The sequence below is a fragment of the Pezoporus flaviventris genome, unplaced genomic scaffold, assembly GCF_033815535.1.
Source record: "Pezoporus flaviventris isolate CSIRO_AGI_PZ_B2104156 unplaced genomic scaffold, CSIRO_AGI_Pfla_v1 ptg000045l, whole genome shotgun sequence".
Taxonomy (NCBI): Eukaryota; Metazoa; Chordata; class Aves; order Psittaciformes; family Psittacidae; genus Pezoporus; species Pezoporus flaviventris.
The window spans coordinates 10,915,717-10,938,898 of NW_026892593.1; the positions used below are offsets into that span (position 1 = coordinate 10,915,717).

The 23,182-nt window shown below is 44.7% G+C and overlaps 2 protein-coding genes and 1 long non-coding RNA gene across 5 annotated transcripts in view; 1 reads left to right on the plus strand and 2 right to left on the minus strand.

Annotated features, from left to right (window-relative positions):
* Positions 1-6,312, minus strand: part of LAMB1 (laminin subunit beta 1) — a 44,175-nt gene extending 37,863 nt beyond the window's left edge. Inside the window, exons 1-4 of the mRNA XM_061467445.1 lie at positions 6,138-6,312; positions 5,823-5,992; positions 3,514-3,649; positions 1,488-1,561 (exon numbers count right to left, since the gene is read on the minus strand). Coding sequence (XP_061323429.1) covers positions 1,488-1,561; positions 3,514-3,649; positions 5,823-5,992; positions 6,138-6,174 — 417 coding nt within the window. The 5' untranslated portion in view covers positions 6,175-6,312. The remainder of the gene's footprint in view (positions 1-1,487; positions 1,562-3,513; positions 3,650-5,822; positions 5,993-6,137) is intronic.
* Positions 6,313-9,710: 3,398 nt separating this feature from the next.
* LAMB4 (laminin subunit beta 4) overlaps positions 9,711-23,182 on the minus strand; it is a 45,829-nt gene continuing 32,357 nt past the window's right edge. For 2 of the 3 annotated variants that reach the window (XM_061467444.1, XM_061467442.1), the window contains 9 exons: positions 22,888-23,048; positions 19,639-19,844; positions 18,554-18,757; positions 16,862-17,006; positions 14,849-15,044; positions 14,085-14,223; positions 13,677-13,853; positions 12,587-12,740; positions 10,890-11,247 (listed from right to left, as the gene is read on the minus strand). In XM_061467444.1, the coding sequence (XP_061323428.1) occupies positions 11,108-11,247; positions 12,587-12,740; positions 13,677-13,853; positions 14,085-14,223; positions 14,849-15,044; positions 16,862-17,006; positions 18,554-18,757; positions 19,639-19,844; positions 22,888-23,048 (1,522 nt within the window). In that variant the 3' untranslated portion in view covers positions 10,890-11,107. Of the gene's footprint in view, positions 10,011-10,889; positions 11,248-12,586; positions 12,741-13,676; positions 13,854-14,084; positions 14,224-14,848; positions 15,045-16,861; positions 17,007-18,553; positions 18,758-19,638; positions 19,845-22,887; positions 23,049-23,182 lie in introns of those variants that run through there. The other variant, XM_061467443.1, reaches the window with a different exon arrangement.
* LOC133276549 (uncharacterized) lies at positions 11,226-12,886 on the plus strand. Its single transcript, XR_009745910.1, has 2 exons — positions 11,226-11,283; positions 12,492-12,886. It is a non-coding gene; the product is annotated as an uncharacterized LOC133276549 (long non-coding RNA).

Consider the following 23,182-nt stretch of genomic DNA (forward strand, 5'->3'; position numbering starts at 1 on the left):
GCTTCCCCCTCCAGCTGACGCCCAGAAGCTCTTGCTGAGCAGTTATCTCTGCTGCTCAGAGAAGCCTTCAGATTGCTCACCTCTCTTTGTCTGACCACACTGCCTGTTGCACCCATCTCTGCCATTCATGCCAGCCTTCCTCTGTGCTGCATTAAGAAAACCTTTTTCTTTAAAGAATATTGAGAGGTTCAGCTTCATCCACTCTGCTGCATTTGACTCCCCCAGTCCCCAGAGACCCTCCTCCAGCTGGCCTTGCCTAGAGTCCAGCTGGCTGCATTCGATTCACACAGACCACTGTCCTTACCTACATGTATTCAACTGCTGAACAACGAGCTAATGAGATTTAAAAAATACTCTTAATCTCTCTGACCTAAAAATCTCATGTTTCAACTTCTGCACTGCTTTTCACAGAGCAGATATTAATGTAACACCTGGCTTGCACTTATCAAGAAATGCAAAGTCTCTTCATTAGTTTTATGTATTTAGAGGAGGCCCTCAGAGAGCCAAACACAAAAGCATTTCAGTTCACAGCTGGAAAGAAGTTTTCTTTCTGCTTCCTGATTGAAAATATCACCCAACTTACAAATGGGCATCTCACCCAACAGAAAATGTAGCAACTGAGAGAGAGGTAAGGCAGCTCAAGTGTCTATCACACAGTCAACAAACCCTCATTACAACGACCTTTTTCCTGCAGTCTTCCTCCCAACAGCAGACCAAGCCCAGTGGCACAATGGCCACAGCACCTGCATCAGGTCAGGGGTCTCTCAGGGGCCCTTCGCTGCTGGGGTCCATCAGAAAGGACCACCTTCCACCTCAGACACCACCCTGAGGCAAGGGCAGAAACTCAAGTTGATGCCAAAGGAAAGAACCAGCTCTCAAAGAAAGCTGATAGGTAAGAATGAAGAGATTAATTTGTCTACATGCGAAGAGCAGGGATTTAGCCCTGCAGGAAGTGCAGCCTCTGAAACCTCAGCTGAAGGTTGCCACTAGTAGTTGCCTTTCTGAGATTTAGGATATACAGGACATAATCTGCCATTCCAAGACATCTGTTTGTAAAGAAACAAAGACACTTTGTGTACAGATGTTTCTTCTTCCTGAAGACCTTTCCATTTGCCAAATGAAAAATGATACCATGGCCAATTTTTGTTTTGTTTTTTTTTTTTTTTTAAGAAGAAAAAAAATCCTCACTTCTATATGATTTAGCTAATGATCTTCTAGAACACAACCACCAGAGAGAGACACCAACACAAAGCTCAGCTTCAGTATAACTCCTTCTTCATCTTACTGGGGTTCAAACACAACGCAAGCCACAAGTCACAACTCAGCCTTCCTGTGCAACACCAGCAGGAGCTAATGGTTGGGAGCTCTAAAAACATTAGGCAAACCAGCCCAAAGCCCAAAGCCCCAATATCAAATAGATGTGAAGGACTACAAGACCTCTCATTTCCTTGTGTCTTAGGGTTCAGGGTAAGCTGTGGCTGCCTTACCTTGAAGGTCATAATGAGATGAGTGAAGTGAAACTCGGCCTCCAGGTTCAGTTGGATTGTCACGTTTTCCAGACCTGCAGGGGCAGAGAAAAGAAGCCATGCAGCATACAAGGACACCCTCCAGCCTCCACCTCTAGATTCTGCCAAAGCTCTTTGCTCCACTGGCGCAGAGACCCTTTTTTTGCCACTTGGCTCTGTTGTCAAAAAGGGTTAGTGTGTTACTGAGGTATGGGGGGGATACCAAGGACCTGCTGAAGAGTATTGCACATGGAATCTTTATGCATCATCTGCTACACTCAAAGCATGAGCCTGCATTGCCATTATTTCAGGCTGTGTAACATGGCTAACATCACTAGATGGAGGGTAAGGATGGGGACTGCTGTGGGCTAGATCCAGCCACCAAAGCACCCAGGGGCTGTTTCAACTGGGGATGCTGAGCATGGATCTGTGTGGTGACCCCAGACTATCCTCATACACTGCAGTCCACCTGGCACCAGCAGAGGCTTGAGCTTCTGCAGCCCTAACACTCTAAATATCACCAACAGCTGCTGGGAGCTGTTTTCCCCCTTTCTTCACTTGCTCTGGACTCTCCTGCCCATCCAGATGCAGGAAGAGTTCTTTTACAACCTGGTTTGGAAATACTCCTAAAGCAAGTACTATGGCCCTACTTTGCAATCATGAGAGCTAGGAAACTGGTGAGAAGCAAAAGGTTTTCCAGCCTCTGCTGTGTGACTACCTACAGTCAAGGACTGTATGCAGAAAGGAAGAAAAACAGTTACAAACATTATTTTGTCATGTGAAAAGGCCTCTCAAAACAGCTGGATGCTCATTATGCAGAAATTAAAAAAAAGATAAATCAAGATACACAGAGAGGAGAAAGGGTAAGAAATGAAAATAATAAACCCACAAAGCGCTTCAATTTTTGACCAGCTGTAACATTATGAGGAGCGTGCAGCAATGCTTCCTTCTGCTCCATGCCTGAATAGAAGAAAACATGGACAGAAAGAATCATTTGTTTTTTATTGTTGAAGGACATTTTCATGACCTTATGAGCTAAGAACTTTTTTGTGTGGATGCTGCCAAGCCTGTTGCAAAAAACATGAATTATCTGGAACGCTAGAAGAGAGCTGCTGGAAACAAGAGGCTCATCCAGCAATGGTTAAAAATGAGTTAGTGAAAACCTTTCTTTACTGGCCTGCAGAAATGTTACAAATATTGCCATTTCTTTTCATATACAGCAAGACAGCTTCTGCCAATGCATTTGCAGAAATCCCATCCCGTCCAGCAGGCTTTAAGGCTTCAGGGTAGGACTGCTGTTTGAGAAACCTCAGTGCCTTGTTTTGTGTATGAAGGCATGCCAAAGCATAACCATAAAAGTAAAAAGGGCAGAGGAAGGATTTAAAACAAAGCCACCAAACGAACACGCAATATGTTGGGTTTTGTTCTAACTAGCTGGCTTGTTTCTGGTGTTCATTTTATTGTCTGGCGTATGGACACAGAATTCAGGGAGCCGGGAGAGAGGCTGTTTGCTGGGTGAGAGATACCCCCGGCTTTGCTCTGCCAGGGTAGGAGGGGAAAAGGGAGGTCTGTGGGCAGGACGGCAGTACCAAACCTCCTCCTTCCCTCCACACCCTTGTCCAGCTCAGCGCCAGGGAAGCCCTGTGGTGCTCCCTTGGCAGCGCCGCCATGGGATATTTCTCCTGGAAGGCTGCTCCGCTCCCACTGCCCAAGCACGAGGGAGATCTGGAGCCAGTGCGGGAAACTGTTCTCTTTAGGAATCCCTGCACAGCGGGCTCATTCCAACACTCCCAGAGGGATGATGGGGCTGCGGAGGGGGCTTCATTATGGATTAAGGACTGCTCCAGGGCACACAAAAGCAGCCAGTTTTACTCAGTCCTCCTGGAACAGCATGATCCTTCCCAGGGCAGTAATCAGCAGGCCAGAGATAACAACAAACCTGCAGGTACCCTTAAACAAAAGGAGGGGAAGCAGCTTCCAGCCCTGGAAACAGCTCCCCCCTCCATACCATTTTCTGACTGCCACCAGAGCTTCAGGCGATTGGGAGCGAATGTGGTGACAACGTTTTCGATACGATGACTGTCAGGATTGAGAGTATCGTGGAAGGGATCCTCGGAGTCACATATGAAACATTTTTTGTCCTCCTGAAACAACAAAATAACCAGCATTACTGATTTTATCCGTGGGGCAATAGTTGTTTCCTGCAGATAAGAGTGTTTTCCGTCCATATCACATTCCACTCATTTTGCCTGCAGGAGTCATCAAAGGGGATTTTTGTTGAAACGGTAAGTATATTTACCTTTATGAATTAATGAAAATTGCCAAATGGAAAATATGCCCAGAATTCCACAAACTTCATTTTTAGGAGAAGTATTTTTCTATCAAAATTGCAGTTTCAGAAAATCTCTTCTACCTCAAGAGATTCTCCAGCTGAAGTCAGAACCAAACGCAACATCTACAGAAAATTGCTGAGTTGCTTCTATACAAACACACGTGCAAAACTGCATCTTCAACAGCTTGTGTGCAATAACGTTGGCTTTTGGGAGCTAGCTTGGAAATGTAAACTCTCGGCAGTAGGGATACCTCCAGTGAGCCTCAGTGATTTAGTGACTGGGTCTTTCCAGCACAGCGTTGATTTTACCCTGAATCCTGCTTCTCAAGCTCCTACCTAAACCTTGCATCTCCACCTGCCACTGAAACACTCAAGCTATGCACACAAACTCAGTTTGCACGCATTACCAGGTGTGCCCACAGAAAAACAGTTGGGTGCAAATCTGGCAAGTGCTGCTTGGGAAAGCTGGATGCACCTTTCCCAGGAGGACAAAACCCTGTCATGACTGTTACTACGAACAATGCTGGTTTAGCATTGTACTGGTGCCTAAACCCACCACTTTCCAAGGCAAGTTGCAAACCGAACCAGAAGGGAGGGCTGCTGCCCAAACCACCTCATGGTTTGGCAGAGGAGCACATCACACTGCAGTGAGGGAGCCCCCACACACCAGCAGCTCATCACTATCAGAAGCTACACAGGCATCATTCCTCCAGCGGGTTTATGGAGACAAATGCGGCGGCGCTTTATCAGCCAAGAATGTGAGGGCTGGCAGGTCTGCGCCATACAGGACTCCCACTTCACCAATTCCACCTCCTCCCAAGCCCCATGCTTCACCCCCCATTAGCTCCCAAAGACTCCTCCAGCAGAGAGCATGACAAGAGCAGGGTCCTGGGAAAGATGTCCCCTTCTCCCCCCTCCAGGCCCCTCTCTACCAGCACCACAGCCCCTGCCTCATGCCACGACTTGCTGCTTCTCCCACTAAAACGCAATCCTAGAAAGCCCAACCCTGCAAAGCACTCATCCTGCCCAAGCTCCGTGTTATTAAGAGGATACCTGGCACCTTCCTGCGATTTCAATACCACCTTACTATGCATAAGTAACCAGGGACATCCCAAATGCTGAACTGGGGCTGTGAGGTCAGGAGGGAAGGTCTGAAGTGATGCTTTTTACTACAGCACTTCGGCAATTCAGAAAACAGAACAAAGCACCTTTGTTATTTTGCTCTACCAGAGGTGCTCATGTTGTTAAAGTTAATCCTGACATAGCCCGAAAATGTCCCAGAGAAACTTAGGTCAAACCAAGCACTAACTCTGCTAGACAGAGCAGAACAGTAAACCTGAAGGGGAAGGCGGGGTGGGGAATTTGGTAACTTCAGGGTACAAATGAGCCAAGTGCTACAGCCCCTCAGGCAGCACTCCTCCTGCTTCCCGTGGTTTTCCTTCCAAGTGCCAGAATCCGGCCCTATTGTCTCCACAGTAAATTCGGCCGGAGATTATCCCTTGCTTTCAGCCCAACAGAGTTCCACTTATAACTGATACTTTATTCTTTCCAGAATCCCTTCTGTCTCTGAAATTTTTTAAGTCTGGTGAGCTGCTGCTGGCTCAAAGAGTAACGAGTTCAGTGTTTTCCACCAGATGTGCAAGGCAAGCTTATTTTCATCCCTTCGCTTGGAAACCTTAGAAATGTAATTACATTACAGTAATAGCGGCCAAAACATTACCCGGGTCCTACAGACCACTCTCAATCAGGAAGCCGTCTAGACGGCTCCGAGCAACTCTGGAAATAAACTAATTGAACTTCCCGCGGCACATTCCTCCTCTTTAACCTCGATAAGGGACGGGAGGCAGAAGTCGAAAGCCGCGAGGGGGTCTCTGGACCCGGGCTGCTTTGGCGAGGCGCAGGGCTCCTCACGTGCACGGTGCTCGCCCCGCTCCAGCCCCGCAGCCGAGCGCAGTGCCCCGGAGCGCGGTTCCCCCCGGGCTCACCTGGAGGTGGCTGACGATGCAGTAGGGCTCGGGCTGGCGGAGGCCGCAGGTGGAGGAGGCGGACAGGCGGGCGGCGCGGCCGATGAGCAGGTCGCCGGTGGCGGGGTAGCAGCTGCCCTCGGCGCAGCCGTAGCTGTACTCGGGCTCCTGCGCGGCCGCGGACCACAGCGCTGCGCGCCCGCGGAGAGAAGAGAGGGGTGAGAAAGAGAAGCGGGAGCGCGGTCAGGCAGGGAGCCCGAGCCGCCCCGGCGGGCGCTGCAGTGGCTCGCCCAGCCCGCCGTGCCCCGACGGCGGCGGGAGCGGAGCGGGAGTTACCGAGGCAGCAGCAGAGGTACAGGAGGAGGCGGCCCATGGCAAGGCGGCAGGCACCGACGGGACGGGACGCGGCGGGACCGGGCTTCCACGCTACCGCCGAACGCTGCTGCTCCTGCACGCAGGCGCTGCAGCTCCCCAAGGTTCCCGGGGAGCGGCTTCGCACCGCCGGCGCCCCCCGGCCCTCCTCCTCCTCCGCCCCCCGCGGCCCCGCCCGCCCCGGCCCCCCGCCCCGCCGCAGCGCCGGGCCCGCCGGAGGGAGCGGGTAAACTGCTGCCGTCGAGGAAAGGTAGCCCAGCCGCTGGGGCAGGCTGGGGGAGAGGGTCGCCCGCCCTGCTGCACTGGGGAGCTCCGAGGGGCGAGCAGGGGAACTCCTGCGCGCCACCACTGTTACAGATCGTGCCCTCCTCGCTGCTTCCCGGGTTTGGGAGCGGGCTCTGGGCAGGGTACAGCAATCAGCGGGGTGGAGGAATATCACCGGCGGGGTGACCCCTCTCTGTCTGTGGGGAAACTGCGGAAATGGGGGGTTTGACCCAATCCTGACTACTGCTGGTGGGGCTGGGCATCCGGGAGGGAGAGAGGGAAAGAGGGATGGGTGGGTGGATGGATGGATGGATGGATGGAGCAAGCATACCCATGTGGCAAGGCCCAGAACCGAGCAAAGGGCCAGAGGGTTGGCAACTGTTGTTTGTGGTGTTCAGTGGCCCTGAATCTCCTGGTGATGTGGTGCCAACAGAGGTGGCTCCTATTGCCATTCCTGGCCCATACGTGGCTGGGTCTGTCCCTGGCAGGGCCGTTGAGCCAGGGTTAGGCTCTTCCAAGCTGTTTCTCATTGTCAGGGAGCATGCAGTGCTACTGCCTTCCCAGGGGTGCTGGGGTGGCTGCAAGGGGTTAATGGCTCTGCTGGAGCTGAACCCACTTCAGTTCCCTGGGCTGTGCCAGAGACATGATGGCTTCATCGGTTGGTGGCAGAGTCTCTTTGGCACCAGGGGAAAGGTTTACTGGTAAATAAACATCAAGGAGTGGGTAAGAAGGATGGATGTGTTGGAAGATCATGGCTGTAGCTGGATGCAGGCTGCGACGCATCCCTGGGTTTATACACTGGAGTTTTGCCTGTGCACGTGCAACACTTAAACTCGTGTAAATCTTTACCAGGTACCAGTGTCCCTAAAGAACACTTTGCCCTCGCTATTTGCAGTGCAGTGGAAACACACTGCCGTCTGTCCGTCCAGCAAACCCTGCCGAGGTAGGTAAATATGTTAGTTCTCATTTTACAGATGGATAAGCAGAAACAGAGAGATACCAAGTGACTTGCCCTAAAGGTTAAACACCAGTTCTGAAACATAACTCAGGACTCTTAATTGAAGAACTAGTGGGGCTGTTTCATTAAAGATATCCAGGAAATTAAACCATTAAACCATTTTAAGTTGACATGGCAGGTATTGTAATTCTAAACCTCTTCTGCAATGTGGTTTTCTAAATTCACAAAACTAATTCAGCTTCACAATCCTGTCATGTAAATCACAGCACAGCTTTGTTTTTAAGCTTCAGCACAACAAACTTTTTCGTCCCACTGACAGAAACTGTTTGCAGCGGTTAGGAACTCCTCCAGGCCATGGCAGACAGGCAGTGGCATCGCTCCATGTGTGACTGTGCAAGGACAGTGTTCCATTGCCATTGGATTTTTTTCTGTCCCATATTTTTTTCAATTTTTATCAGTTTTCTCATCTTTTTTGTGCTTCATAGCTGTATAGAAGTCCCATTCTTCCCTAAACCTGAAGTGGGCTAATGTTGCCCTCCGGAGCTCCTTGCCCTGTGACTAGGCTCCTTTTGTGCCTTGCTGCAAATGGAACACACTGCATTCCAGCCTAGGGGTGACCCTGCTGTGTGGCATCAGGGATTGACTTGGAGTTGCAGCCATGGACCGGAATGGCCACTGTCACCCATAACCGAGGTCATGTTTCAGAGGCAGCTGAAACTACCAGTATTCGCTGTGTGGGTCATTAGATCCAGTGAACTTGTTTGTGTCCATCCCTCTCTGCAGTGCTCATGAGCAATAGTGATCAGTGGGATGGCTTTAAGCTGACGGAGGGGAGATTTAGACATTAGGAAGAAATTCTTCCCTGTGAGGGTGGTGAGGCCCTGGCACAGGTTGCCCAGAGAAGCTGTGGCTGCCCCATCCCTGGCAGTGTTCAAGGCCAGGTTGGATGGGGCTTTGAGCAACCTGGGCTAGTGGAAGGTGTCCCTGTCCATGGCAGGGGGTTGGAACTGGATGAGCTTTAAGGTCCCTTCCAACCCAAACCAGTCCATGATTCTAATTTGATTTTTCAAATGATAAAAATTCAGTTTTGTGTCGTGTCCTATCCTTGTGGTTGGTGAAGCAGCTTTACAGTCCTGGGTGTCTTTGTGCTGCATTTGGAGTCTTCTCAAAGAGCCAAATTTCAGAATTTAACCTCAGTGAGACCCACTTCATCACCCATTTTTTTGTAACAGTGCAGAGGTTGAATGCCTAACAAAGAGAGCTAATGAAGTAACTTTTGATTAAATTTATCTTGGATGATATGTAAATTTGATTGTTGTTTTTATATTGATTAATGTCATTGAATTCAAAATGCTCTACAGCAAGATACTGAATTCAGTATTTTTTGTCAAGAAAGTTTTCTGAAACCATTCTGCCCATAAGAAGAAGAGTGGGGGTAACTAAAAATAGGTATTTTCAATCCAGATGCAGCATTTTCCCACAAATTAGCTTTGCAAAACCACTTTAAAAGCTTTTGTGTCACTTTCAGTGGGGAATGCTACACAGCTGTAAGTGTCAGAAGCTGTCACAGGATGGATTTGGTGTTCTGTAGCTTCTGGTCTGCTCCCTTTGTGTGTCTGAGCATGCTTGGAAGAAGGCAGGGGAGCTTAGACTCCATGCTGACTTTCTTCTTCCTGTTTCTGTTTTTATCCAGTGATCTCTGTTTTCCCACATGGATACATCTCCCCTCCAGGCCTGTTTAACTGTTTACAGACTTTGCATCCTTGCAGCTTGTCGAAAGCCATATGGCAACTCTCACAGCCAACAGTGATTTTAGGAGGACATTCTCTTTCAACTTTCTGCTTGTGAATTCGGATTGTTAAAGCTGTGAATGCTGTTGGGAATTTTTCTAAACACTTCAGGTTGCCTGTTTCAGGTGCAGTGCATTGAAACCTTCATTACCTGCAGACCCATTTGTGAGCAGCTTGGTGAGTTGTGTGCTCTGAGTAAAACAGAAATGCTCAATTTCATTATGGCAAAGTCAATCTAAATACATTCATCTGATTACAGCCTAGGGACTTATAAAGAAGCCTCACACCTCACAGGTGAGTTTTTAAAGTGCTAAAAATCAGATAAAAAATAAAATGGAAATTATGTGCATACTGCATTCAGGTGTCTTTGTTGGATTATATCGAAGTTATAATTTGATTCCATCATTTTCACAGTAGAAGCTATTAGATGAGTAATGTGTGTTGCACACTGCCCTGGAGCACAGCTGGTTTGAGTTAAAGGAGTATCTCTGAAATCTTATCCATGCCAGCAATTCCCATGCAAGTCTCCACTGCATACAAATGCTACTTTAGCTCTTCTAAACACAGAGTGATAACTGTGGATGATTTATCTCCCTCAGATCAATCAGGATTGCTTTATGGGTGCTGCTGACAGGAGGATGGGTAAATTATAAGAGCCTTGTATTCCTGCAGAGCATTCCTTGTTTTACGGATGTGCTCTGGGCTGCACCCGAGCTCTGAAGCAGTGCTGGGCTGCTCCTGTGATGCTTGCTGTGGGACAATCCAGCCAGGAATGACACAACTGGTTTTAACTGAGGAAGAGACATTGTCAGTCTGTTCAGCATCCTGCAGAAATATGTATACCAATGGTGGGATTTTAGAATCAAGGCATAACTCCCTTCAGCCAGCCTTTTTAAAACTCTAGCACTTCTGTAGCAATTGCTTAGCCCCATTCTCCTTCTTTATATGTATAAAAAAAGGAATTGAAAATTTAGGACAATTTCTATGTTCTTAATGGCTATAAGAAACTACTGAGTTAACTCTGAATTCTGTGAGATGCTGCATGTGGGAGAAGAGCTGGAGAAACTGCTTTTCAACATCCATGGGGCCTTTAGACTCACTGCTTAAACCAAAGAGGTAGAGTCATTTTATAACTGTTAGTTGCATTAACTAAAATGTGGGAAACCCCTTAGAAGCATAATAAAAATAGGTATTGCAGGAGGGGCATTGGCAATGATTTTGAAGGTTTCAGCATTAAACATCAGTGCGCTGCCATCCAGTGGGCACGCGGGTATTGTCTCCCTGTTGTCCATCTCTGATGGTTTAGTATGCATGGAGCTATGTGTGCATTTTCAGCGAGCATAGGGGGACCCCCACATGGTCAGTGATTCCTAGTGCTCCCCCTGCTCCGTCTCAGAGAAGAGATGGGGATGGGGAGGAGTGACAGTACCCTGAGGACACTGACAGTTGTCAGCAGAGATGGCTACCGAAGCCTGCAGCCCTTCATCTGCATCACCACATCCTGGTCTGTGCAGACCCATGCAGGGCTGTGGCACAGCCACAGGTTATTGTGAGGGTTCAGCAGAACACACAAGGTTTTGGGAGTCTGTCTTTGAGGCAGTTACTCTCTGCAAAATACTCATTTTGCATTTCCAACCCCCTACAGCAAGAAGCTCTAGGCTGTGTATGGGGATGCATTACAAAGCTCCCTTAAAGATTACATCCTGATTACTTAATCAGATGGTTTATTAAAAGGTATTTCCTATTTTCATATAAACTCAGCTGGACAAAAAATACCCAAAAGAAAATTACATTATTCACTGCCAAAATACAGTAGGAACCTTCAGATTTATTTAGGGAGGACAGCCCTCTGTGCCAGGAAGCTCAGGAGGTGGTAAGCACAGAGACTTCAGTTATATTTTACCTGATGGTCTGTTCAGACCCTAACTTTTGCATGTTGCATACTTGCTTTCCTGCTCCGTGATTTCATTTTTAATGGCTATCACTTGTTCCTCTAGTTGTCTCAATTGCTCTGCCTTGTCTTGTTTGGTTTGATTCAGATCCTGAAGCTTCTTCTCCAAATCTGGAAGAGACATGCAATGATCCTTATGTATGTTGTGTAAGTAAAACGCATAGATTAACAGCATTTCTTTTCCCAGGAGTTTAAGAGGTAATATGCCCATTTCAAATGGGGAATGTTATATATGCAACTAGAAGGAAAAATCTGGCTTCTGCATAGCAAGAAAAATGTGACAGCCTTAAATAAATTAATTTCTCAGCATGTGCTTTTGTCTGTCAGCTGGGATAGGGCAGGACATGGAGCTCTTAAAGGAGTTGGTTTAAGTGGAAACACTTAGAAGAACAGTGTGCCCACTGATGTGTGTAAAGCCTGGATAATTTGGGCATAATGAGGCTAGGTCTTCCTCATTTACAGGAATGTTTTCTGCTGGTCCCTGTGAAGCTACACCAATGTAAACATACTGGTAGTGAGTCAAAACCAGATTTTTCACTGCCTGTTTCCAACCCACTTGTCATCGGGGCCTTCGGAGTAACTGGGATACTCTTAATGCTTTTCATCAAGGTATATTCTCAAAATATTTATTCAGATCCTATCCTGAAGAATTTGCTCCTGGGATGGAGCAAATGCTTCAGTTTTGCTGTTGTTACATAGTATTTTTGGACATTGAGCCTGGCAAGATCCTAAGCCAAATGATTCCTAGTGGGGATGCCCAGACCTTCACTGCAAGCAGAATTAGGGTCCCTGTGTGCAATTAAATGAGATGTGCTCTTCGTTTTTGGTGACCCTCTAAACCCACACAAGAGATTGTGTGAGAACTGGTGCCAGTCTGGCCACAGCAGCCAGAGTCTCCACTGCCCGTGACCCCTCTCAGCCACAGCCCTGCAGCCCCAGGGCATGTCAGCTTCAGTCTCCAAAAGCCAGTATTTGTATCTGGTTAGTTCTGCTGTTGCTCAGAGAACTGACTGAAGTAGGGACTGGTGGAAAACAGCTATCCTGCAGCTCCACAACACAAGACATCACTTGGGTAAGAAAAAAATAGAATGCATAGTAAAGATTTAAGGTCCAAATGCCCAAAGCAAGCACATAAATCAAGGCTTCCAGCTAAATCTGGAGCAAAGTTTTAGCAGACTTTGCACTTGTCCTGTTTTTAAACTGACTGAATCAAATCACTGCAAGTCCCTGAGCGTATAGCTACGAATTTATGTTAGAAAAGTACATAAGCCAACTCAATTCAACTACTTTTAAACTGATTGAGTAGCTTCAAGCAGGGATTCTCACTAGTTAAACGGTATTAAACCCTGTTTCAGGTGATCCTGGTCTGTCAGTGTCTGTGGGCAAGGGCTTCAGCTGAATTCATGGCTGTCACAATTTTCACCTCTCGCTATTGAAGCAATAACACCACCTGTTATTCTTTTAATTTTCTTCTCAGTCTCCTCAGCCAGTTTCTCTGCTTCTTCTTTCAGCTGCTTCACTTTTTCTAGTGTTGCTTTTGGAGGTCCTTGGGCTTTCAGCTTTTCTTGAAGAATGCTGTACTTTCTTTTAATGTCAGCAAACTCCTGTAGCAAAATGATGTTACTTGGTTTAAAAGCATCTCACAATTAATCTGGAGTACTGGAGGGTACATACTTTCTTTGTATATCATCTTTGAACCAAACTTTAAATCCCTCATTCTCTTAAATAAAACATCCATGATGAGTGTACATGGAACAATGCTTTACAAAGCCTCATAGAAATCAATTAAAAAAAATAGTCAGTGGAGCAATCTAAAAGGGAGGGGAGGATGTAAGAAAATATGGTTTAAACTTTTTAAAGGTTATGCTATTTTTACTTCTTTTAATAGGGCTTTTCTGTAAATTTAATTTTGCCAGGAGGCAAGTTATCTGTAGGAACACTGTCTGTAGGAATATTTACTGGATAATCCATTCCCTGCTGATTTAGGTGCTGTTGAGACTGCAGTTTAGATTTTGACTAAGTTTTTTTTAACCTGGAAGCTTGGTCATGCTCCAGGCTTGCACTGTGGGTACCTGGTTCTTCTTGCAATTTTAGCACATCCTCAAAAATTGAGAGCACCCAGCCTACCAAAAATTCCAAGTAACTCCCAGAGCAATTTCCTCTGAAGGAGAATGGCATGGGATGAATGGCCAGGCTGCTTACATCACTAGCATATTTTAATATCTGGTTTTGTGATTTGTTCTGTTGTGTTTACTGGTGCCCATGGTGACTAAGTCTTATACACTGTGCAAGGAAGAATGTCACAGAGTAGCCAGAGAAATATGTATGTTTTCATTCAAGCAAACAGAAGTGTTATATGCTAGAAGCCTTAAGATAAAAAAATAAATTACTCTTACCTGTTACATTTTACACTGCATGGCATAAGAAAAACGTAACAGTTTTGAGGAGAGGGGGGTAACACAATGGCACTTCTGAAGCAAAAGTACTATTAAACATGAAAGGAACCTTTTTTTCCCTTAACGCATGACAGAAGGGCTTACATTATCAATGTTCTGGGCTCGCTTGTGTGCTGCTTCTGCCCCTGCTCTTGCCTTTGTAGCTTGATTCTTGTTCATCAGCATTTTTGCCTGCAGTGTTGCAATTTCATCTTCCATTTCAGACTGTTTTGCTGACAAGTCATTTAGTTTGTCATTTGTCTTATTCACTTGGTTCTCAGCCTAAAACAGAGTAATTGTGGTTTCTTATGCAACATCCAGCCAGATTGGAGAGTGTAGTAATGAGGGAGATTAATGTCAACTGATTAAGAAGAAGAAACCTTTAAGCATTATGGAAACTGTGTCAGATTTGCGCCACATTCTGGTTTTATTTAAGTTTACATTAAGGAAAATTTGAGATTAAGTATCTTTTTCTATAATGTATGTAGTAAATAAAAGTTTTACAGAAGATACCTGTGAGATCTGTGTTCTGATGCCTTGTATCTCTTCATTTAACTTTATGATGGTATTTTTGGAGTGTCTTTGGGATTTCACAACATTTTTAAGTTTATTATTAATTTCATCCACAGGCAGAAGAGCATTAGCTGCTTTGCTGAAATGGAAGGATAGAAGCATGTGTAGTATTGTGGCGTGGAGAGCAAAGCAAAAACATGTTTCAAATGCACCCATGCTTGCATGCAGAAATGTTCCCTCAAGTCCAACAACAACCATTAAAATTGTGGTTCTTAAGTTGAGAAAGCAAAACCTTGGTAGGGGACTTTGTGTGATAGCATGTGAGCTGCTGTATTGAAGGTGAGGCTGGATGCTGCAGGCTGCCTGGTGGTGCACTGCTTTGCTAGTAAAGAAGACTCACAGGTAAACATGTTTTCTCCCTCCTCAATTCTTTTTAGTTCTTTCTCACCCATATTTAAACCTCCCAGTGAACCAGATGTAATGCTTCACTAGGTCCAATGTGAAAGTATGTAGCTGCTATGGGCTCTTTGACTCAGCAGGCAGAGGAGCCAGGAGCTGGCGGGAGCTGCCTCCTTGCAGCATGTTGGCTGCTTCAGCCCAGTGGTCAGTGGCTTGTTCCTGCTGCAAATGGCAAGCTGAAATCTGCTGTCATCTGAACATTCACTCCAGTGTTACTGGGATGCTGCCTAGCGTATGGAGCACCCCTACAGGCACAGTGCCACCCTGCTGGACTTGGCGCATCAGTATGAGAATACCCTACTCACTCAGCTTCTTGTGCCTCCCTCAGCAGCATCTGAGCTTCCTCCCATTTTCTGTTTCTCTTAAGTGCATCCAGCTTGTACTTCTCACAGTGGTCCATAATGCCAAGCATGCCCGTGAGCTCTTGTGGAGTCAGGGGAAGGTTTATTTGCAGAACGTAATTTGCCACCTTCTCGATATCTTCTGGAGGCACACTCTCATCTGCAATAGAAATGAAGCTGAGGGTATCCTGAAACAGCTCTTTCCTCCCAGTGGAATGTAAATGATCATTATGGCTGCCTACCCTTTTAGTTATGTGGGAGAATAAAGCTGACAGGCACAGCAAGGGGGGAAGAGAATTATCTCCAACATTTTGTAATTTAATATTATGCTTCCAGGTACTGCTGTTAGTGTTGTCAGAACTGGCTAAAATGAGGATTTGAACCCACTTTGAACTGTGTTATTAATTTTTTTTTATGTAGAACTGAGCCTGTAGAAGGTTTTAAATCAGTGCACAACACAGCTAGATGTGTCAGAGCCCATTTTCCCTTGGCCCTCAGATCAAAGAGGAGCTGGAGAGACTGGGGTGTGAATGGAGCTTTCCAAGCCGGCCAGTGGGTGTAATCCCTTCCTTGGAGTCACCACAATATTGAGAAAGTGGTTCCTTCCGTGGTTAATGAGAAGGGCTAAGCTACAGAGGGAACTTGGGTCGGACGTGGATAGGATGGGAATTTACAGTAGAAAGAATGTATTTTGACAACTCCCCTTATAAAGAGCTTTTCCTAGTTCTTTACGAAGAGGCACAGGCACATGCAGTTAGAGTAGTCAATGCCTTGTGACATCTCATCACTGCATCTGGTTTTTGCTCATTTCACTTTATAGACAAGACCTTCTTCAGTGATTAAACAATTGAAACATATTAAATGTTTGTGCTAATGTTCCAAAGTAACTCACCAAGAATTAAAGGCATTTACTGTGCAATCAGTAGTGCATTCCTGAGAGCTATTTTCTGTAGAAATATATTAAAGTTACCATTCATGTCAATGTAGAGCTCAGCAGATTTAATGTCACTGCACTTGTCTCAGCTGCTACTGTTCTTAAACTTCAATTTACGAAACAATAATTCATTTTAAAAAATGCTTTGTAATTGTTCCTAAATGCTGTATGTCTGCTGAGAAACAAAGAAGAGCCAAAGGTAGAATTTTCAATTGCTGTCAAATAAAAATCTGAGATCTTAAGGATTTAAATGGAGTTTTTCTTCCAATTCAATAAAATAACTTAAATATTCCTAAACAAAGTCCTGTGTCCTCTGCCTTTGCTCCCGTATGGAGATAGAGATATGAATGCCAAAGGATTGCCAACATGGAATCTTTAGAAATTTATGAGATGATTCTTTTAAGAGATTAAAAGAATCCCACCACATTTGAACTCTTTTGATGTGCATCTGGTAAAAAAAAAATCTAAGGGTCTGTTTCTTACAGCAGTTTTCTGCAGTCATGAGGGTGGAAAAAGTTTTAGTGCATGTATGGTTATTCGGTTATTCTTTATGAAAGCTGTGAAGTTCTACCAGAATCCTTTGATTCCTTGAGCTACACCTTTATGGAGACGATGGAGTGGTATGTGTCCTAATTCCCACGCTCCCTATGGAGAGCCTCTATTTATGGGCCTGGAAGAAGGGGGTGGAATAACAATTTGAGGATGCATTGGACGTGCCTGGTCTTGATATATTGTATGAAATTATTTAAGTAGTCCTTTATTCAGACAAACCAAGAGCTGAGGGAATTACTTGATGTTTCAAATGAAGTGCATTAATAAAAGATGACAATCAGAATGTAACAGATCTGTTGGGAAATGATAACAGTGTACTGTCACCTGGTAGAAAAAGGCACTAGAAAAAAGGGGATTGAAGAAGAAAGCACAGATCAGGAGGTAGACAAATTTTCTGTATATGCAGTTAGATAATTTTCTGGCCATCTACTATGCTATATTATATGGGAATATATATTAAAAATGAGTCAGAAAGAACTCTGTATATTTACCTAACAAGAAGTCTTTCACTTTTCGGATGAACTCCTTAGCGATCTCTCCATCCACTTCAATTTGATTCTTAGTCTTCTCCAGTTGTGCATTAAATTGTGAGCCTTTCAACTTGCTGTATTCTGCCATTTTTCTAATGCTTTCAACCTGGAAATGTTATTAGAAATAGCAGAGCCATTTTCTGCAGGTTATCTATCATTGCTTGGCATGTTGAGCTCTGGCACAAAGGTTATTTTGATCTAGGCCTTAGCTGGAATCACTTGATGTGACTTTGAAAAATAGTAGGAGTCTCCTTTGGAGGACTCCAGAAGTTGCTACAAAATGGCCTTCATCTGGTCTCAGGAAAAGCCTAAATCAAACATTATTTTCTCTTCATTATTTTCTGCTAAATCACAGCTCCTTCTGTTTCTAAAAGAAGGTGCTGTTATCTTTTGTTGTAGTACTGCAGTATATTAGTGATTGGATTCAGCACAGAAAAGGCATGCAATTCCATTTGCCTTTTCACATTGAACTTGCTGTTAAAAATACAACTTAAGAGGACACAAATAAGGAAGGTAGAGTTTAAGGCTTGTCTTTAAAAGTTACATTTTACCATTAAATTAGTATTGTTGATAACTTAAATGACAGCTTTAGATTAACCATTGAATTCCATCATTATTTTGCTTTGCTGGGGACTATGCTTTGCCTTAAGGAAATGCACAGGCACTGCCTCTCTGCAGTCTGTGGAGGGAAGAGGTTCGCTGTTTCCCCATGCAACATGAAAAATGGTGACGTTTTTAGTTCCGAAACATCTCAAAATATTTCACTGATATTATCACAGAGCTGCCTGAGGCTGGGGAGCACCAAGGAAAATGTCCTGGCAGCCTGGTGCTCACCACCTCAGTAGATGCCTTTTGCTGCTGCCCTTTTGTGTCCTGGGGTCCCAGGCATGTGCCCTGACTGATCATTTCCAAACCAGTTAGTTGTGATGCAGAATGGGTACATTTTAAGAAGAGGAAATGGATGTCCAGGCACCCTTCAGGGACAGGACAAAGCTACAGCAGAATGACATTTCTGTTGGGAAATGTGTGTGCTTGTAACTTCGACAGGCATTGGCTGTGATTGTTAATAAGAACAAACTGTCTTTACTGGTGTTTTGGGATTTGTCTATTTTGTTTCCTTGGCCCATGTTGCATCAGCCACACTTTGCTTGAGTTATTTTTCACTACTGCCGTGCAGTAGAGCTGACTACTTGATCCCCTTCTAAATATCACCAGGGGCAGAAAAGCTTTGTCTTGAAATTATCTGCAAAAATTATTTAATGGCAAACATAAGAGTAATATGAAGCTGTATAAATAGAGCTTAACCCTATGCACAGCTGTAATCCCCTTGCAATAAGCATGGGCCATACTGAGGCTACTGATAAATTGTGCCAGTTGAAGCTTTCCCTATAAAAATATAGACAATACTAGCCTGATACCACCGAATTCCATAGACACAGTGCACCATGAACCGTAAGATCTTGGACGCTCTGCGGAAGAGGAAGGCATAGCCAAAGCTATAGTCTCTTGGTGGGACTGGTGCTTAATACTACTGGCACTGAACTGTGATAGGTCTGTGATGCTGGGACAGGGTGAGTTTTTGTAGATTTGTGACCTCCCAAATCTCATCCTCCATCTATTTCACTGAACAAATGTAGGTTTGATATACAGCACCTGATTCTCAGGTTCCTGTAGCTGAGTAGTCAAGTTATTTAGCAGCACAGCAGTCTCCTCAGCTTTCCTGAAGGCTTCAGTGGAGAGAGGAAGAGCCCCGCTGCAGTTTGGGCCACCGCACTGCCTGAGTCCATGACTGTCCCGACACAAAGCTCCCCCACAGGCTGCTGTGACACAGGACTTGTCTCCTGGCACACCGCAGACCTGAAATAAGAAAGGAAGATGCTTATGTCAGGTCTCCTCTGAGGGCCTGACGTATGCTCCTGGAGGAAAGAAAATGTTTGACATTATATGAACACTGAACATAGGAAGGGATTTTTCCAAAGAGGCAGTGGTCTGGTCTCTGCAAAGATGGTGCCACTGACAGTTAGAGGTTCCGCTCACCTGACTTGAAGAATACAATGGCAGCCCATAGCTTGCTGGAGCCATTTGTTGGGCTCCATGTGTTGCACTGAGACCCTTGCTTTGCTCCTCTATGGCAAAAGCATTGAAACTCTTCCTTTGGCCACATCCAGCCTATGTGTCAATGGCCTGTTCCAAAGCACACCACCTCTCACACAACATAGTACTATGTCTAGCCCTTTATATAGTTTAACACAGATCTTAAGACTAAAGACCTAGATGGATGATCTCTTCCAGGCCTGTCAGGCCTGGCTGAAGGTGCTATCAGGTACTCATTGCTGCCCCGCAGAATACAAATCCCTTCCTGTTCCATGGTGATGCAAAGGATATGTGAGCACTCCAGGGCATCCGCTCCAAGGCAAAGTTGCCCTGCTTAGTTTAAGTTACTGATGAAGGAGGCTGGGGTTAATCTTTCTGAATTTACATTGATGTCCTCTTGAGACTAGAGAGTTCTTAAAGAGTTCCTTGAGCTGGGTCTGCCTTGGGAGCAATGGCTTCCAGAAAGTTGGTAGTAACTACAGCTGAGAAGTGCAGCTGTTTCTGACCTGACTGCATGTTGTGCCAGGGAAGTGTCGTTTTCCAGATTTAAAAAGGCATGTAAGCACCCTTTTAAAATAAAACCTACCAACAGCATCAAAAAAGAGAGTTTTGTTTGGTCTCCAATCAAAATTTACAACACCTACCTTTTCATTTAAGTTTTGGACATCAGGGCTCTTGATCATCTTCAATTGTTCCAGCACATTGCTTGCTTTCAAGGCCTGATGGCCCAACATAGTAAGCACACAGTTCCTGGTATATTCTGAGTATCTTACAATAGGGGCTGTCTCACTGGTCTTCTGTTCTGCCAGCAATGATACTTCAAAGTGTTTCTTAATGTTGCTGATGGCCTCTGTAGCAATAGAAATAGGTTGCATTTAATGAATGTACTTGCTTGAGTGACTGATGGTTAAGTTTGTTGCCCCTGGTGTTTGGTTTGGGACAGCAAGGAGGGACACAAGCTGTCATTTCCTCAGTCAAGCTTTTTAGTGCTTAGCCAGTTGCTAAACAGGAATAGTTATTGATACTCACAAAACCTGCCAAAATAGATGAAAATACAGTGGATCCCGTGTAATTCTTCAGGGTCCACAGTGTGTGAGAATGAAAGATACAAAGATAAAAAAGTATAAAGGGAATCCCATTAATAACATAAACTGCTACTGCATTAATAACATAATCTGCATTCATCCATTGGTGCTTGTTGTTGATTTGATAAAGTTCCTGTCATTTATGCTGTTTTGAAGTTTAGGCATGTGAACTGTTTCTGCCACTTGAAAAACCTATGAAATGATCAGGTCTCTGATTATGAGTCAGAAAAGCATTTGTCCGGCCTGTTCAGCATGGCACCCAAAAATTAAATGGTCTATAAACTGAGGCCAAAATTTATAATAGAAATAGGAATTTATGAGTTTTCTTTGGCTCCAGAAAATCCAATTTCAAGGTTGATGCATTAAAAAAATCAACATTTCCATGATAAACTTGTAGGCCAGACAAAAAATTCTTTCCAGCAAGAGTCTTGTTTGCTTAGTGTAAGCTTTCCCTTAAACAGACTCAGAAGGGTTGGAGAATATTATATTTTTGCAGATTAATGGCCTAAGGAAAGCACTCAGACCTTTTGCAAAACACATAATTTAAAGTTACTGCTGTTGAGGCTTCACAGATCTCCAGAGAACACAAAGTTGTCCCCAGATCCCTGGGCAGAAGTACGTGCAGTGAGCCAGAACTGATGTGTGGGCAGTGAAAAAGCGTTAGAAGTCACTGATTAACGTCCTTTGTGTCGGTAACTGAATCAGTTACTAGTTGAAGTCAATAACAAGGCACTCGTCAAGTCCTGCATGCTCTGAATCAGACTCTAAAGTCCTTGGCCTTGTTTAGTTGAAGCTGAACAATGTTTAGTTATATGGAACTAGGGCTATTTATTTCATCTTGTGACTCTTGGAAACAAGGTACACTTTAAAGTTAGCTTCTAATCCAAAATACCTGGCAAGAGGCTGCTGTGACTCCATATCTAAGCCAGAGACTCTCTTCTGTGCAACAATTCCATCACAGGAATATTTTACAGTAGTTCAGCTCTCCATTAAGTGTCCCAAATGCATTTTTCACGCTTGGATTGTTACGGAGCTGTAGAGTTCTCAAGTTCTTTTACATTAAACACCACCTCGTAGCACAGGCTTGATTTACAACCTAGGAAGTTGTACTCAGTGCATTACCATACCACCGTAGCTTCAAAGTCAGGGACCAAAGCTGGGAAGCCGTAATTTCATGAGCTTTCATAAACTGCAAGCATTCTTTTAAGATCACTTGTGTCTTGTTTTTTCCAGTGATTTTAATTCATCATTAGCTATTGACATTTCCAGGTCAGTCAGCTGAATGTATGCCTAAAAGGAAGACTCTGAGTCCTGATTCTCTGCAAAGAGAAGTAGGTAGGAGCCCGTTCCCTACATGTGTCTAGAGCGCAAGTGCCAGATGTGCCCCAGGTGGTGTATGTGGCCATATCCTGCTCTACCCCAGCAGAAAATAGAGAGGAAAGAGCCCTGCTTAGGATGTGCTGCTGGTCCTGAAATGAAGATAGGGTGAGGGAGCCAGGCTTTCTCCTGGATATCAGAGAAGCTGGTTTTCTTGAGGGAAATGTTATTTCTGCGCTGTTAAATGCTTAGTAGCAGGACCAATGAATATTTATGGGCCTCACCAGAAATTCAGCTTAAATCCAAGGTCTTCCCCTCCCCACACTCCCAAGTGCTTTTTATAGGGCTGTTTATCCATCTCCTGAGGGCAAAAGATGAAGCGGGTTTGCAACACGACCAGAGAGCACCACAGATGCTTCAGCTGTGCATCCACTGACCTCCCTGGGATTTATTGTTTCTTTGCCTTCCTGTCTTTCTCAGAATCTGCACAAGAGTCAGTTGAATTGGGAAGTGGAGCCTGGGAGAGCTGTGCTGACTGTCCAAAGAGCTGGCCCTGAGGGCGCTGCTAAGTACAACAGGGCAGGGGAGCCCTAAATTTTAATTAATCCCTCTTTTCCCCTCTTCCTTTCCCTTGTATTCTGTTGACTTTTCCTTCTTTTCAATCTTGTCCAGGCCAATTTTTTTCTTGTCTGAATGAAACACAGAAGAACTGTAAATGGGAGACACAAGCCTGTAGCTTCTGTCTTGTGCAGTGCACACCTAATCTTCTGGGGGTTCATATCTCAGCAACCATTTCTCTAGAGAGTATGCTACTGACAGTCTCCTGCCATTGTGGATGATCTGGCACCTGTTTGAGATCCCCATCTTTCCTCAGAAACCAGTTTGTGACATTGTCATTACTGCTATTAGCAGCTGATGGAGACTGTACTTGGCTCAAGCACAGACGGTGTAATTCTTTTAAAAATGCCAAGGAACTCAGTTCTGACTTCACATTTTTTGATGATGGAGAGCTAGTTCCTTACCATGTAAAGCCATGTATTTTCCCATGGGAACACTAAGAATTTGTGCTATGACTCTCTACTTTAATTAAACAAACTATTGCTGTACAACATTCTTTAAGTATTGCTAAGAGCAAGAGGAGTCAGAAGCGGGGAAAAAATCCTTTGCTGTTCCTAGTGTGTGATCTATGAGTCTATACTGTGAAACTCAGTTGCTTTTAAATCCTGACATAAACACTGGGATTCATAAGACATCTGACCAATGTGACCCTAGCATATATATTTGAATGCTAGATGCCATCTATCATGGTATTTTAAGATAAAAGGGAGTTTGGAAAGCCAGTAGAAAATGTTAGTATTTCCATTTTTGCACTACCATAAGAAGCTAAAATCTAGGGATCTTTGGAATGTTGTATGGTTTGATGGTGAGAAAACATTCCGAAATTTCATGGAAAATGTCCCCCCTATATCAATTAATTGCTGGCTGCCTTACCTTTCAGGCTCAAGTAATGAAAACTTCGATGCAGATGTATTTTCTGTTGTAGAAGTTCATACACTAGGTCAGCTTCTTCCCCAATGTCTTCTATGCTCTTATTAAGATCAGGAAACTCATACTGTGTACCATGAAGGGGATACATTTCTGCAACTTTCTGGCTGAAAGAGAAATGGCAGTTATGCGGAAGTCAGGCCAGATTGTTCTTAAACTAGAACCGAGATGCACAATATTTTAGAGGACAAGAAATAAATTTCTAAATGAGCAGAAGCATTTACTTGTAATGGCTTATTTA